This window comes from Hippopotamus amphibius, chromosome 7, assembly GCF_030028045.1.
Source record: "Hippopotamus amphibius kiboko isolate mHipAmp2 chromosome 7, mHipAmp2.hap2, whole genome shotgun sequence".
In the NCBI taxonomy this organism is placed as follows: Eukaryota; Metazoa; Chordata; class Mammalia; order Artiodactyla; family Hippopotamidae; genus Hippopotamus; species Hippopotamus amphibius.
The window spans coordinates 8,769,276-8,785,842 of NC_080192.1; the positions used below are offsets into that span (position 1 = coordinate 8,769,276).

At 35.6% G+C, this 16,567-nt stretch overlaps 1 protein-coding gene across 1 annotated transcript in view; it reads left to right on the top strand.

Moving 5' to 3' along the window:
• ENTHD1 (ENTH domain containing 1) overlaps positions 1-16,567 on the top strand; it is a 96,864-nt gene that overhangs the window by 26,096 nt on the left and 54,201 nt on the right. Inside the window, exon 3 of the mRNA XM_057743304.1 lies at positions 5,837-5,955. Coding sequence (XP_057599287.1) covers positions 5,837-5,955 — 119 coding nt within the window. The remainder of the gene's footprint in view (positions 1-5,836; positions 5,956-16,567) is intronic.

The window sequence follows — 16,567 nt, forward strand, 5'->3', positions numbered from 1 at the left end:
GTTGTTTCCACCTCTTTGCAGTCATAAGGAGGGAAAAAAGCATTGTCCATTCAGTTCCCTTTTCTTCAAATATGAGAATATTGATGAGAAATCTCAGAATCTCGTCAACTCATCGGTATTACCTTTGAAAGAGAGAGGATGTCCTAGATTTTGTTTCTTTTCTTGCCCACCAGATTGTTTTTTTTCTTTCTTTTAAAATTACTTTTAGTTAAACATCTGTTTCCATATCAGATTGCCATTGTAAATTTTTTGGATTAGTTTTGACTTTTAAGAAAAGCATCTTGTTAAGTATTCAGTATTTGGTGGTGGAAACTCTGTATTGTTGTTTTATTCTGTTATCTTAACCCAGGAGTCAGCTACTAAATATCTAGACTTGTTTTTGCAGTCACTGTTTGTTTCTTCTTGTCTCTGTAGTTGAGTATTTAATACAGTTGTGGGTTTTCCTGTTTACCATTATTATTAAGAACTACTAGCAATGTCTCAAATTTTGTATGCTATTGTTAGCAAAATGCTGAAATAAAATTGCATCAACTCCCTTTTTAAGATTTCCTGAAACAAAAGTTTGTCCTTTCTTAGTGTTTATTCGCTACCTATTTCAAATTTAATTTTAAGAACCTACTTAAACTGTTATCCTTTATCTGTTATCCTTTTTTATGTTTTCATTTTCTTTTTACAAAAATATGTTTTTCTCCACTAATCTCAACATTCACCTTTCAGAAAAGATTTACCATACTTACATTCTATCTCCGGAATCATAGAGGTGCCCTCTGTAGTGGATGCTGTGGTGTTGCCCAGATTCCCTCTTCAAGATCAATGCACTTATTCCCTCGGCTGCTGGGAGAGTTGGCCCCCCAGGGGTCTCAGCTGAGTTCTTCTCTTCAGATTCCTAACAGCTAAAGAAAGCCTCTTTGCCTAAGGTTATATCCCCTCTTGGAGAGAACCTACTTTCAATGACTTATGGACGTGGGCCGGCCCCCTTGCTTTGAGGCAGGACACCTGTGAAGAGCCATTCCAGCCCCAGAGCTCCTAGCAGGATGGGCCAAGGCCTCCGCTGCAAACGTATCACAGTTCAATTTCTCCCTTGGCCTAGTCCTGCCTCCCTCACTACTCCCAGATGTGGTTTCTGAGAGTACTGCCTAATGAATCCCCCTCGTACAAATCTAAGTCCTGGAGTCTGTTTCCTGGGGAACCCAACCTACAACAATGGCTTTGCCTCACGATTTAAGATATAGGACAATGATATATACATAAATGAGGAAAGAGTTATAAAGCAAATGGGGCAAAATGTTAACAATTGGTGGATCTGGATGAGAATTCTTTGTGCTATCCTTGCATCTTTTCTGTAAGTTTACTCCAAGATAGTGAAATTGTTAAGGTTCCAAACTCATGATTCTGCAAAAGTTAAATATAAACTTAATCACTATGTGGCTTGGAAATCTTATCATTTCTTCATTAGCCCACTGAATATTTTCTGATTGATACATTCGTTCATTTTTAAATGTTAATTTTATTAGGTAAATGACCTAGTTTACTTAAATTATACCTAAAAGGACACAGTCAGTACATAGCAACAATGTGTATTAGGTGCTAAATAATATATAGAACAGTATTATTCTGTTTTGGAGCATTTATGGAGCATTTCAACTCTAAAATGTGCTGTTGCATTGTTAATGTCTGATAGTTTGCACGTCAGTTTGATATCTCATCTGAGAAATATCACAGGGTTCACCAGTTCTGCTTTGTGGTATTATCTGAGTGGTACAGGCTCAATGAGATCTGTAGCTTCTCTCTAGATAGTTTCTGCCACGTACCTACAGCCGTGGTATCTAAGCGCTCATCTTCAAATGACTCAATAGCATCGTTTCCTGCAGCATCTTTGCCTTTTCCTTTGAGGTTTCTCATTCACATACTAGTCCTCCTTGGCTGTGACTTCAGTCTCAATTGATAAATAGCTTGTGATGTACAAGGCACTTCATTTCCACTAAGGAACTAAATGGGTGATGTGTATTCTCCTCCTCCACTTGCTTGTGAAAACCCAGAAAGCAATGTTGTATAATCGCCTAATTTAATTAAGCACACCTCACTTCCAGTGTTGTGCTGATACTAAAAAAAAAAATTTCTGCATGAATTTCTGTAGAGGCACTATATTCTAACTGCTTTCCTTCTTGCCCCATAAGATACTTTAATAAAGGCTTATAACGTTTTAGCTAGTCTAGGCTAAAATGCATCTCCAAATATGCAAGGTATTTTTTTCTTTCGCAATCCTTACTATTCTTCAGTTCTCCTCACACTTTACTTCAAAAGTGACTTCCTGAAATTTTTATTAATCTACTTCTGTGATGTCTAAAACATAAGTCCATATCATTTCAAGGATAATTTGTTGCTGAATGCTCAAAGAGCGATCATAAAGATAATTCCTCATTAAGTTGCTTGGAAGTACATAGATGATCTAAGCCTCGAGCTAGTGCTGTTTGCCAGTATTAGTTATAAAATCTCCAAGTTCAAAATAAGCTCATTTTAATTATCCATTTTCATGTGAAGTTACAAGAAAATGAAAAGCTAGAGCCATAAATGCAAAGTTCTTATTCTTCAGCATCTTTGGCTTGTACCATACTTGCTCCTCGTGGCCCTGTAGTCCCATCCGCCTGGAATAACTTCTCCCCCTGTATGCCTCAGGATCATAGCCATCCTTCAAAGCCTTGTTCAAATTTTATTTCCTGTCTGAGGCTCTTTCTGATTACTCTGGAACACACTGATTTTTTTTTTCCTCCTTAGAATTTCTATTCTTAAACTTAGTTATTTTAAGTTTGGCCTGTAATTGTTCTCTAATATTTTCCTGTAAGTCTGCATGTTGGACTTATCTCACCAGTCAGGCTATAAACTCTTTGAAGGCAAGGACCAGGCTATTTTTCTTGCATAACTCCTAAAGTGATTTTGAAAAATTATGTGCCTCCTTACACATTTTTAATTGACGTGAAATTTTGTCTTGTGTTGTAATTCAAAATATTGACATTAAAGACAAAAGAAAAGAAAACAAGCAAAACTGTTTCATAAGTCTTTTAAGAGCACCTAAAGGAATGTAAATACTATTGTGATTGATTTCTTTAGTCATTTATTTGAAACAATACCCGGTCTTCTTTAATTGTTGGAAATTGTACATCATTCCCTGTTCTCCTTGAAGTCATATTTCTAGTCCACATCCCTCACAGAATTTTATCCTAATAGAAACTATGTTTACACTTGAAAGTCATCTCTATGTGAAATATGTGTATAAATTGGAATTATTTTTCTAAATTGTCTGTGACCAGAGGATTTAAGTGGTAAAATATTCCTTCTAGGTTGACTTATCGTTACAATTATTTTTAGTACACAATAGCTCAAAACCACATAAATGTATTATAAATTTTTATAAATACTTATTAAACAAAGAATACAATTTTATTGGAAAGATGTTTTTTATGAGACACATGGAACTGTTCATTTACCCACATGTGAATATTACTTATTGCTCGAAATAAACAGGGTTCAGCATAAATTCTGTTTCTGTTTTACATTTTTAGAGATGTAAATGCTGAGAAGCCTTGTTCACATAAAATTGTAGGTGGGAATAGAGATGTTTTATTATAGCAATGTCAATCAATTCTATGAATTCCTTCCAAGTAATATGCCAAAAATTATATAGTGGTTTATTATAAAAATGTTTTTCATCTCTTGTCAACTGTTAACTTGATTAGGTCTTTCTTCAATGTTATTGAAAGCAAAGGATTGGAAATACCCTACTTAAAAAAAAATGTTAAACAGTCATTGGGAGCAATTTATGTTCTCAATTTCTGGGAATAATACCAAAAAACTTTTCCTAAATTTATCAGATGACTATTAATTATAGTGGTTACACTTTAATTTAACCCAATATACTCAGAATGTGTGGGGAAAATAAAAACACTAATTGCAGTGTACCTGTCAATACAAAATATTTTGAGAAAATGATATTATTTTGTCATATGCTTTAAATGAGTTTCCATCAACTCTTCAGAACTGCAGATTTATTTCATTCAATTATTGGAAAATATTTACCATATTTACCTACTTGGCAAAGCTGGGCCTCATTGTCAAAACCACCAGTCGAATCAGATTTAAACTTTCAGAAAATATCTTACTTTACTTAAATAAACGTGTGAACAGACATCACTCAAGTTGTATTCACATTCCTGAATTTTCTTAAGATGAGTAGCTAAGGCAGGAAGCCTTGCCCTCACTGAGGAAATAAGGTGCCCCTGCCTCCGATGCTCTCTTTGCTTTTCTCTCATGGGACTGTTCCTCAGGAATGATGCATTCTTCAACAGCACTGGGGGATGTAAAGCACAAGGATGTTAGGTGAAACTTATCAACTGTCCTGCTCCTCCATACTGTGATATATCTGAGTACCACACATCCTGCTGTGGACCAAAAGACCTGTTACTTATGTCATGCTTTGCAATTAAAAGAAATATGTGTAAGACAGGACAAATTTTGAAACTTGACTGTGGGTTTTTCATGCCTTCATTAGAGGAAGCGTCCCTATATCAGTCTTTTTTACTATTGTTTGGTGCCTTAGAGATGCTTATGCTTGTATCTTAAGGGAAGATGCACCATAATAAGATAGGTAAAGAAAATGTCTTTCTTGGTAAAGTGGGAGAAAACTGATTGTGAAAGGGAGGAGGGAAAAGACTAGCCAGATGCTTCTACACAGTTCCATTACCAGGCAGATCAGTTTTTGGTAAGAATATATACAGAACTTGTGTATCTGGAAATTGAGTCCTTTAAAGCCTACTTAGCCCTTGGGAAGTTTTTGAGTACCCCCAATGGTGTACACATACCAGTTTGAAGATATGCTTTTTGTTGTACCCAATAATATGCTGAAATATAGTTGGTGCTCATACTTTTGTTTACCTAGTAATTAACATAGGAAGGAAAGTGATATTAAGACTACAAAAACATTAAATTCAGCAAAAATATATAAGCAGAAATATCAGCTTATCTTCATTGGCATTTCTTTTTTAAGTTTTTAAATTTTGTTTAAAAGTTTCTTTTTATAAAATAACCTACACATTTCTGATCAATTTCTCCTAGAACACATGAAATCCACACTGCAGTAATGAAGTTCTTTTAAATATTAGAATAATTATAGTTGTCATTCCTGCTTTGCTAAAATTTCATTTGAGTAACTTTCACATTTTCAAACTCTGTTTTCTACACTATATTTTACTTTATTTTAAAAAATATGTTTCAAATAATAAAACTTAAAATAGAATCATTGTTAAAGAAGAAAAAAATTACTCTAGGATAACAGAAATCACAGCAGTGATTACTCCTGGGTGTGGTGCAGGGATTAACTGGAAAGGGGCATGTGGTACTTTTATAGGTTGATGAAAATGTTCAGTATTTTGACTGGGGTGTAAATTACATAGACATAGATATTTGTCAAAATTTAATGAACTGTACCTTTTGACTGTATGTCTATTCTCTGTGAATTTCAGTGTACGTGTATTATAGCCAGATTTGTAAAATTAAAATAATAAAAGAACACACAAGTGCACACACACACACACACACAAATAGAATCATTGATGGGAGAAAGGGCTAGAGTTGAATTTGTATTTTTAGAATCTATCTGAACTGTCAGTTATGATAGAGAGAGATATTAAATGATTAACATTCATAGGTAACCATTGACACATGATGTATATTTTGTAGACAAAATGGATCTTCAGAAGTGATTAACTTAAAAATTGTGAGCTAATGTGAAAACATTACTATTTTTTGTCAAAGTAAAATCTTAGTTTTTTGTTGTTGGCAGAAAACACTTCCAAGTCAGGATTGAAACAAGAGCAGTGTCAAGACATTCAGTTGCCTAGTGGAACTGTGCTGTCCCAGGAAACTCTACCTCTCAAGATTAACGCTTGGAAATCAACAGAGGTAAGTCATTATAGTAGTTTCCTGTTGCTGCTCGAACAAATTACCACAACTTTAGTGCCTAAATCAACACAAATGTAGTGTTTTATAGTCCTCTGGGTTAGAAGTCTGACCCAGGTCTCACTGGCCCAGAATCAAGGTGTCTGCAGCGCTGCATTCCTTTTTTGGAAGGCCCTATGGGAGAATTTGTTATCTTGCTTTTTCCAGCTTCGTGTGTTCTAAGAGGAACTGTGCTTGTCTTTTAACTTTGTTTTTGATGTCTTCTGTCATACAGAATTTTAAATAAGAATGAGGTTAAATTAACAGTTTTCCTTTGTAGTTTGTGTTTTTTAAAATCTTAAATTCTTTTTTATGCCTATATTATAAAAGTCTCATTTTTTTCTTCTAAGTGTTCAAATATTTCTGCCCTCTAGAATTTTACTATATAGTGAAAGATAGGGGGTCTTATTTTATTTGTACCCTTGTGAATAAGCAGTATTTAATTTATCGAACAGTCCATCTTTCTCTACTCATTTAAAAAAAGATTTTATTGTGAAATAATTACAGACTTATAGGATGTTTCAGGAGTAGTACAGAGTCCTATGTATCTTTAACCCAGCTTTCCCCAGTGTTGACGTCTATATAGCTTTAGTACAATATCAAAACCAGGAAATGAACGTTGGCATGTTATCCTAATTAGACTACAGACCAAATGTTCATTTTTTAAACTGACATTGTGTGTGTGTGTTTGGGTTCTATGTAATTTTATCCTAAGTATAGGATCCTATAACCAGCACCAAAATCAAGATACAGAACTGTTCTATGGCCACAAAAGAAGCTCCTCATGCGATTCACCCCTTCCCACTCCTCCCAACCCCATATACGGGCAACTACTAATCTTTTCTCCATCTCTATAGTTTTGTTATTTCTAGAATGTTATGTAAATGAACTCAGACAATACGTAACCTTTCGAGATAGATTTTTTTTTTTCCCTCAGCATGATGCGCTTGAGATCCACTCAGTGATTCGTGCCTTGTTATTGTTGAGTAGAATCCGTAGTATAGATGTACCAGAGTTTAATTCAGGCATTCACCCACTGAAGGATAGTTGAGTGTTTCCAGTTTTGGGCTGTTTATGAATAAAGCTGCTGTGAACATTTGTGTACAGGTTTTTGTATGTGAAGTTTTCATATGTCTGGGATAAATGTCCAATCGTGCGATTGATGGGTTGTATGGCAAGTGCATACTAAGTTTTTTTAAGAAGCTGTCAAACGGTTTTCCGGTGTGGCTTTACCATCTTACACCCACCAGCAGTGTATGAGAGATCCAGTTTCTCTGTATCCTCACCAGCTTTTGGTATTACCACTGTTTTTATTTTAGTTATTCCACTCAGTTTCTAGTAGAGCTCACTGTGGTTTTAATTTGTGTTTCTCAAATGTCTAATGATATTGAACATCTTTTTATGTGCTTATTTGTGCCATCATAACTTCTCTTAGATTGTTTTTTAACATTGAGTTTTGAGACTTCTTCATTTATCCTGGATTAAAGTCCTTCGTCAGAGATGTGACCTGCATATATTTTCTTTCAGTGTGGCTTGTCTTTTCTTTTTAACAATATCTTAGCAGAGCAACACTTTTAAATTTTGGTGAAGTCCAGGTTATCAGTTTTTTATTTTGTGGATAATACTTTTAGTGTCATATCTAAAAACTCTTTGTCTAACCCAGGGTCATGTAGGTTTTCTCCTGTGTTTTCTTCTAAAAGCTTGATAGTTTCATGTTTTACACATAGGTCTGTGATCTATTTTTATTTAATTTTGATATAAGGTGTGAAGTAAAGATCAAGGTTTTTTAAAAAAACTTTTTTTCCCTACAGGTATCCAGTTGTTTCAACACCATTGTTGACTTAAATTTTACTCTAATATGCTTAAGTGTGGAATTTCCTTCTCTCTCTTCTTTGTTACCTGTGAGACTTCCAGTGGGAGGTCTTTCATCTTTATTTAATTCTGAACAGTTATCTCTGGTTCAAATATTTCTTACTGTTCACTTTCATTTTTCTCTCTTTCTGGGGCTCTGCTTATCTGGATATTAGTAATTCTCTTTCTGTCTTCATATCTCTTAATTTCTTTTTAGTTTCTATTTTTTTTATTGTTTTCTTTTTTTCTTCTTCTAGATTTTCTCAATCTGATCTTCCAATTTTTTGTTCTAAGCTATATCCATTCCACTGTTTATCCCTTCTGTGTTCTCTATTTCAACATTCTGTTTTTACATTTGACATTTAATATTTCAATTTCATTCTTTTTATTGTTTATTCCTATTTCACATTGCTTATCTCTTTCCTTATTTATTTTAGTATGTGTATTAAGTTTATTTTAAATTCTTGGTCCATCTTTTCTAATCTCTGTCCTTCTGATGAAACCTGTAATTTGGTTTTTTAAAAATAGTTTTTTTTAAAGTGACATTATTTTATTTTATTTTATTTTTTTAAAAAGCTCTTTATTGGAATATAATTGCTTTACGCTGTTGTGCCAGTTTTTGAGGTACCCCAAAGTGAATCAGCTGTATTTATACATATATCCCCTAAAAATAGTTTTGATCCTCAAATGACTGGTTACCCCTCAGGGTTATGGCTGCTTTGTCTAGGATTGCTAGAGGTCAGACCTTAGTCTGTGTCAGCCCTATCAGCTTAAATGGGACGTAGAGGAAGTGGACTCTAGGATGGAGAGCACCTCTCCCTCCCTCTGAGGATCGATGCCTCAGAGTAGGTCTTTGCTCTTAGCACCCCAAGACGAAGCAGCTTTAGAGGCAGACACTCCTTAAATTGTAAACCACCTGCCCTGGGGGATTGGAAGAGGAAGGGTAAAGAAGCATCTTCTCAAGCCTACCTAGTCAGTACCCACTGAGTGTTCTTACTGCTCAGGGCTTCTGCACTCACCGGAGGCACTCCCTCCTGAGTTTAGCTCTCTGACTCAAAGCAGGTACGCAGGCAGGCTCCAAGGCAACGAGTGGGCAGTAGTTCTACCAACTCCTTCCTTATTTTATTCAACTACTGCACAGGCCACCTTTTGCCCCAGGCTAAAGCCAACAAGACACCCTCACCCCCTCACACACAAACATACTGGTTCAGAACAGCTGTGCCATCTCCCCAGTGGCCCCTCAAGGTTTCCTTCTCATTTTGATGTCGTCCCTTTATACTGTCTCCGAGATTGATCCTGAGGGTGGGGGCCACTGAACCGGAACTGGAACCTGCTCTGTTCATCAGTGTTCTCTGACCTTCCCAGACATGCACCTACTTACTCCTGTTTGTACTTTCAGGTAAGAACACACATCTTTAATTCTGGCATATATAGCTCCTCAAATAATATTTTTTCTCTATTTCCTTGAGTTTTTTTTTTCCTGCTTAATTTTTTTTAGATATATATTGGGCCATTTAATCTCTCATTTTCCATGTCTTTCAACTGCTTTATTTTATTAAAAAATTTTTCATTGAAATATAGTTATGTGCAATATTATGTTAGTTTCAAGTGTTCTACATAGTGATTTGACCTTTGCATGCATTACGAAATAATCACGATAGTTTTCAAAGCAGTTTTTTGTTTCATTGTATCTCCATGCTGCATTTTAGGTAATTAATCAGAACCATCTTCCAGTTCATTTTCTTCTCCTTTCATCTGTGTCCACTCTAGAATTTTCCCTGTCTAGTAAGTGTTTTATCTCAATAGTTATGTTTTACATTGCCAGGATTTCTCATTGCATTGCTTTTTTACAGGATATCCATTTGTACTTATTTTACCTCTGCATGTTTTTGCTTCTTGTTTTCTTATTCCTTTAAATTAATGCTGTCCTTTCCATTATCTTTTTGAGGACTAAATATACCTAGTTTTATGTGCTTTTTAGGTTTCTTAGTTTTATTTTGCCAGCAGTAAGTTCAGTTTTCTTTCTGTGTTTTGGAATATTGATTTGTAAGCTCCCCTTGAGTGGGTCGAGTTTTTTTTATCTTTCTTTCTCTCTGCATGTCCTTACCCTTCCCTGCATAATGGTTTTTAATTTGCCTCCTCCTGACACCTGGGGCTACGTAGCACATTCAAAACCTACCCTGGCAGCTTGGGGCTCCTTTCTTTTGCTCATGTCAGAGATATTGCAGATCTGGTCCCCAGACCAAGGGATGCTGTGGCTAAGTTGCTGGTGAAGTTTAGTTTGTGTCCTCTCACCTGCTTGTAGAATACTTTTAGAAGCCATAGTCCTGGGCTGTGACTGATGGCAGATCACTCCAGTTTCCTTTGTAAGTAGGGGAGCCCAATGCCCGGGCATAATTTCGAGCAGTGAGCCCACTTCCAGCACTCCTATTTTGGATGGTCACTTTAAATCTGTATTTACCCCTCAGGAATTGAGCTCCTGGTTTTCTCTGTCTTTTTCTGGACCCAAAGCCCCAAAGGTCTACAGCTTCAGCCTCCTTACTGTCACGTGTTTGTGCTCCCGCTCTCGTCCATGAAGATGTTCATCTTGTCTTTTAGCGTGACTGTACCTTTAATTCTCACATTTGTATTTCCTCTTTCATTACTGTGTTCTTCAAACACATATCTGTGAAATATGAACATGTAACCATCTCGACTGGAAACCTGTTCCACTCAAGACTGTGTGAAATTATCTCATTCATTCGTTTTTCTGTTTTATGTGTGTTGTTCCTACTAGAAGGAAGCCTCCTTTTCAGGAACTTTAGAGACCTTTCTAGTCTTATTCATTATTGAATCTTCAGTTGCCAAATTTTTATTAATGAAAAGTGAAATGAATGAATGCGTAGACACTCAGTGTTAGCTCCCTTTCCCTCTTTTCCTGTGATAGAGGCTTGTTGGCCTCCTGCTCAGAGTGCTTTGTTCAGTGTTCTGCCACAGTTCCTATGAGAGGGGCTGAAATTATTTTCTTGGCCTTCTGTTCCCAACCCTTTTCCCTAAACCAACTAGGTATTGGATTTACCTGATGTTCTAGCAGCTGAGAAAACTACATAAAATTTCACTGTTTCTTAATTGCATAATAGCCTACAGTTGAAGATACATAATTTTCAAAGATATGACATTAAGTCAAAACAAGTTTAAAATTTGAGATCAGTTTATTTGCTGCTGATGGCTTTTAAAAGAGAGAATAGACATGAATAATCTTACGTGCTTTGGAGTCTAACAAAGACATAATATGTCACCTAGTGGGTTTTTTTTAATATCAGTCTTTAAATTCTCATTATTATTGTTTTTTCTTACCTCAGAGGAATCCATTGTAATTGATTTACATCATTTCACATCTTATATCCGTGAGCAGAAAGTGGTGCCCTTCTCTCAAAAGAAGTTTAGATTTTCCTGTTTCAAGCATTACTACATCAGAACACTATTCCATCATCCCGCTGACAAGCATTACTGTTATTACTGTCAGGCACATTTGATGCAGTCCAATATGTCCTCTTCAGCATCTGCTTTTGTAGCAGAAGACAAAACCTATCACGTTGAATAGGAAATCTAATTGTTGTTGCCAAAGGTACTGCATCTACATTAAAATTCTCATGTTCTTAATACAGAATGAGAAAGAAATGATATTGTTGATTGCTTAGGCCGAATGAGGGGTGCTTAAAAAATCTTTTAAAAACTTTAAATAGAAACTTCTTTAACTATTCTCTTTCTTCAAATGCAAAAATGATCTAAAAGCAGTAAATAAAATTCTTAACAGAATAGGGCTTTCAAAAACAGAATAGTACTTGTCTCTGATACATTCAGAACTAAGGAAAGCCTTTAAATGTGTGGCACTTAGATGACACTTGGATGAGTTTTCTTCCTGCATACTGTCCAGAACTTTTAATATTAAATTTGCTAATTAATAAGACTATTTGTAGCTTTTCACCAGCTCAAAAGACCTTCCTCTTTTCCTGCTTGAGGAGATTCAGCAATGAGGTTATGATTTTTTTGGTCTCAGTTGTTTCCATAGCAACAGTTAGGGATGCTATAAATTGGTTCACACAAAATTAAAGCTGACCAAAACCTTCAGTGTAGTTGTGAGTTACTAAATCACTAGTGATAGAAGATAAATGTTTACTTCTTACTGCCTCTGTTTATTATTTGTTAAGCAAAGAGTAAACAATTTTTATCCTTGGGTCTATTAGCATACCATTTATTATATTTGCAAAAATTTGAACTCATTAAAGCTGTTAGAGAAATGGAAATTATACTCATTCTAATTACATTAATTCATCATCCTTTTACCTCTGCTCTGCATCATTGCTTTGTGCTTAAAATCCCTTATTTTCATGCTTGGACTTTTATTCTTTTTAAATTAGATGATACTTATTGAAAAAAGTTTAAACAATTTGAAAGGGTAAGAATGAAAAACAAAGTTTCTTTTTCTCTATACTCCTTCAGTTCCTTTTCTCAGAGGCAATTATTACAAAGTTTTTTATGAATTTTTTGGGGAAATTTTCTATGTCCATACATTTCTTTTACCTAAATGGATTCATTCAAGATATACTGCTTATTCATTCAAGATATACTTGCTTTTTTTTTTTTTTGATATACATGCTTTTAACTAAACAATATATCTTCATCTTTCTATATGATAAATGCAATCATTCAATGTAAATTGTTCCAAAATATGCTTTTTCACTACTATATATTATGGACATATTTCTTTATTAGTACATATAGATGTGCTGTATTCTTTTTTATTGTCACCATTATTATTAATTTTTCAAAAAGATTTAAACGCAAAGAGAGAACAGAGAAATAATTCACAAACTTAATAGAAGTCTCAATAACCAACCTTCTGTTCACTAATATTACAACTTGCCTGATAAGGTAGCTACTAGACGCGTGTGACTATTTAAGTTTGAATTAATAAAATGAAATGAAAACTTTAGTTTCTCAGGCACACTAGCCACGTTTCAAATGCTCAGCAGTCCCATGTGGCCGGTGGCTACCATATTGGATGGTGCAGATGAGAATATTTCTAGTATTGCAGACAGTTCTGTTGGACAGTGAGGGTACCACCCTTGCTGTTTTAAGGCTTGAAGGTAGAGAAGTTGCAGAGACAGAGGCCAAGATGTGAAGGGTGTGTGGTTTTCCTTTAAAATTAAAAGGGATTTCCAATGCTGCATCAAAAAATGGGCATTTCAACATTGTTCTCAATGGAGAAAAACTGGAAGAATTCCCTCTAAGAACAGGAACAAGACAAGGGTGTCCACTCTCACCACTGTTATTCAACATAGTTTTGGAAGTGTTAGCCACAGCAATCAGAGAAGAAAAAGAAATTAAAGGAATCCAAATTGGAAAAGAAGAAGTAAAATTGTCACTCTTTGCAGATGACATGATATTATATATAGAAAACCCTAAAGACTCTACCAGAAAACTGCTAGCACTAATTGATGAGTTTAGTAAAGTAGCAGGATACAAAATTAATGCACAGAAATCTCTTGCATTCCTATACACTAACAACGGAAGAGCAGAAAAAGAAATTAAGGAAACTCTCCCATTCACCATTGCAACAAAAAGAATAAAATACCTAGGAATAAACCTGCCTAAGGAGGCAAAAGGTCTGTATGCAGAAAACTTTAAGACATTGATGAAAGAAATCAATGACGACACAAACAGATGGAGGGACATACCATGTTCCTGGATTGGAAGAATCAACATCGTGAAAATGACTGTACTACCCAAAGCAATTTACAGATTCAATGCAATCCCGATCAAATTACCAATGGCATTTTTCACAGAACTAGAGCAAGAAATCTTACGATTTGTATGGAAACGCAAAAGACCCCGAATAGCCAAAGCAATCTTGAGAAGGAAAAATGGAGTTGGTGGAATCAGGCTTCCTGACTTCAAACTATACTACAAGGCCATAGTGATCAAGACAGTATGGTACTGGCACAAAAATAGAAAGGAAGATCAATGGAATAGAATAGAGAACTCAGAAGTAAGCCCAAACACATATGGGCACCTTATCTTTGACAAAGGAGGCACGAGTATACAATGGAAAAAAGACAGCCTCTTCAATAAGTGGTGCTGGGAAAATTGGACAGCAACATGGAAAAGAATGAAATTAGAACACTTCCTAACACCATCCACAAAAATAAACTCCAAATGGATTAAAGACCTACATGTAAGGCCAGACACTATCAAACTCCTAGAGGAAAACATAGGCAGAACACTCTTTGACATCCATCAAAGCAAGATCCTTTTTGACCCACCTCCTAGAATCATGGAAATAAAATCAAGAATAAACGAATGGGACCTCATGAAACTTAAAAGCTTTTGCACAGCAAAAGAAACCATAAACAAGACTAAAAGGCAACCCTCAGAATGGGAAAAAATAATTGCCTATGAAACAACGGACAAAGGATTAACCTCCAAAATATACAAGCAGCTCATGCAGCTTCATACCAAAAAAGCAAATAACCCAATCCACAAATAGGCAGAAGACCTAAATAGACATTTCTCCAAAGAAGACATACAGATGGCCAACAAACACATGAAAAGATGCTCAACATCACTCATCATCAGAGAAATGCAAGTCAAAGCCACAATGAGGTATCACCTCACACCAATCAGAATGGCCATCATCACAAAGTCTGGAAACAACCAATGTTGGAGAGGGTGTGGAGAAAAGGGAACTCTCCTGCACTGTTGGTGGGAATGTAAGTTGGTACAGCCACTATGGAAAAAAATTTGGAGGTTCCTTAAAAAACTACAAATAGAACTACCATATGATCCAGTCATCCCACTCCTGGGCATATACCCAAAGAAAACCATAATCCCAAAAGAAACTTGTACCATAATGTTTATTGCAGCACTCTTTACAATAGCCAGGACATGGAAGCAACCTAAATGCCCATCAACAAATGAATGGATACAGAAGATGTGGCATATATATACAATGGAATATTACTCAGCTATAAAAAGGGATGAGATGGAGCTATATGTAATGAGGTGGATAGAACTACAGTCTGTCATACAGAGTGAAGTAAGTCAGAAAGAGAAGGACAAATATTGTATGCTAACTCACATATACGGAATCTAAAAATGGTACTGATGAACTCAGTGACAAGAACAAGGACGCAGATACAGAGAATGGACTGGAGAACTCGAGGTATGGGAGGGAGCGGGGGGTGAAGGGGAAACTGAGACAAAGCGAGAGAGTAGCACAGACATATATATACTACCAACTGTAAAATAGTCAGTGGGAAGTTGTTGTATAACAAAGGGAGTCCAACTGGAGGATGGAAGATGCCTTAGAGGACTGGGGCAGGGAGGGTGGGGGGGACTCGAGGGGGGGGGAGTCAAGGAAGGGAGGGAATATGGGGATATGTGTATAAAAACAGTTGATTGAACCTGGTGTACCCCCAAAAAAAAAAAATGGGCATTTTAAAAAATCTCTTTTTTTGTATCATGAAATGATTACCACAATAAGTTTAGTAAACATTCATATAGATACAAAATAAAAGAAAGAGAAAAAACTGTTTTTCCTTGTGATGAGAATTCTTAGGATTTATTCTCTTAACAACTTCCACATATAACATATGGAAATATAAATTATATTTATCATGTTGTGCATTACATCCCAGTAGTTATTTACCTTGTGCCATATTCTTGGTGTATAATTGAATCTTAATTTATTTAACCAATCCCTGTTGGTAATTGTCTTGGGATTTTTTTTTATATTTTTGTCTATGAAAAGCAATGTTACAATAACAACCTTGTGCATACATTTTTATGATGCTGTCCCACAAGTGGAATTGCTGAAAGGTTATATTTATTTTTAGTTTTGAAAAGTGCTGCCAAATTGTCCTCACAAAAGTTGTACCAATTTATATCCACCAAATGTGTATCCCCTTATCTTTGCAAATACCGAGTGTTATCAAATTTTTACATCTCTGTCAGTCTAAGAGGTAGAAAAATTTTGTTTTGTTTCATTCTAATTATGTGTAAGATTGAACAACTTTTCATGTGTTTATTGGGCATTTGGGTTTCTTTTCATTTATTAACTCTATTCGTGTTCATTTTTCTGTTTGGTTTCTCATCGTTTTCTTTATCAGTTTCAGAGCTATTTGTTACGTATTTAGCCTATTATCTGGTCCTTTATCTATTCATTTTTAGTTTTTCATTTGATTTTTTACTTTATTTGTGGCTTTTTTTGGTTGCCTTTGTAAAGGAAAAACATTATTCCTCCTGTGTTTCTTCTTTACTGTCATACTGCTGCCACATTTCACTTCTAACACCAGAGACATGGGTTTTCCATACCTCAGGCAATTCTCTGACACCAGCTGGGTGTCCTACAGTTTATTTCTGATGCTGTCTATCTTAAGACAGCATCAGATCCTACAGGTTAAGGGGTCAGTCCACAAGACTTCCCTCTCCTTGCCTCTGCTTCAGATCGCAAGTCCCAGGTTGTCACCTGTACTTCTGGCTGACCACTATAAATCGTTGTTCCAATGACCCCTCCTTTAGGTTCCACCATTTGCTTGAACAACTTAACAGTACTCAGGGAAACACTTAATTTACCTTTATTGGTTTATTATGTAATAAAGAATATGATAAAGGACACAGAAAAATGGCCAGATGAAGAAATACATAGGGTGAAAGTGGGGAAAGCAGGGGGGTGGGGGAGGGT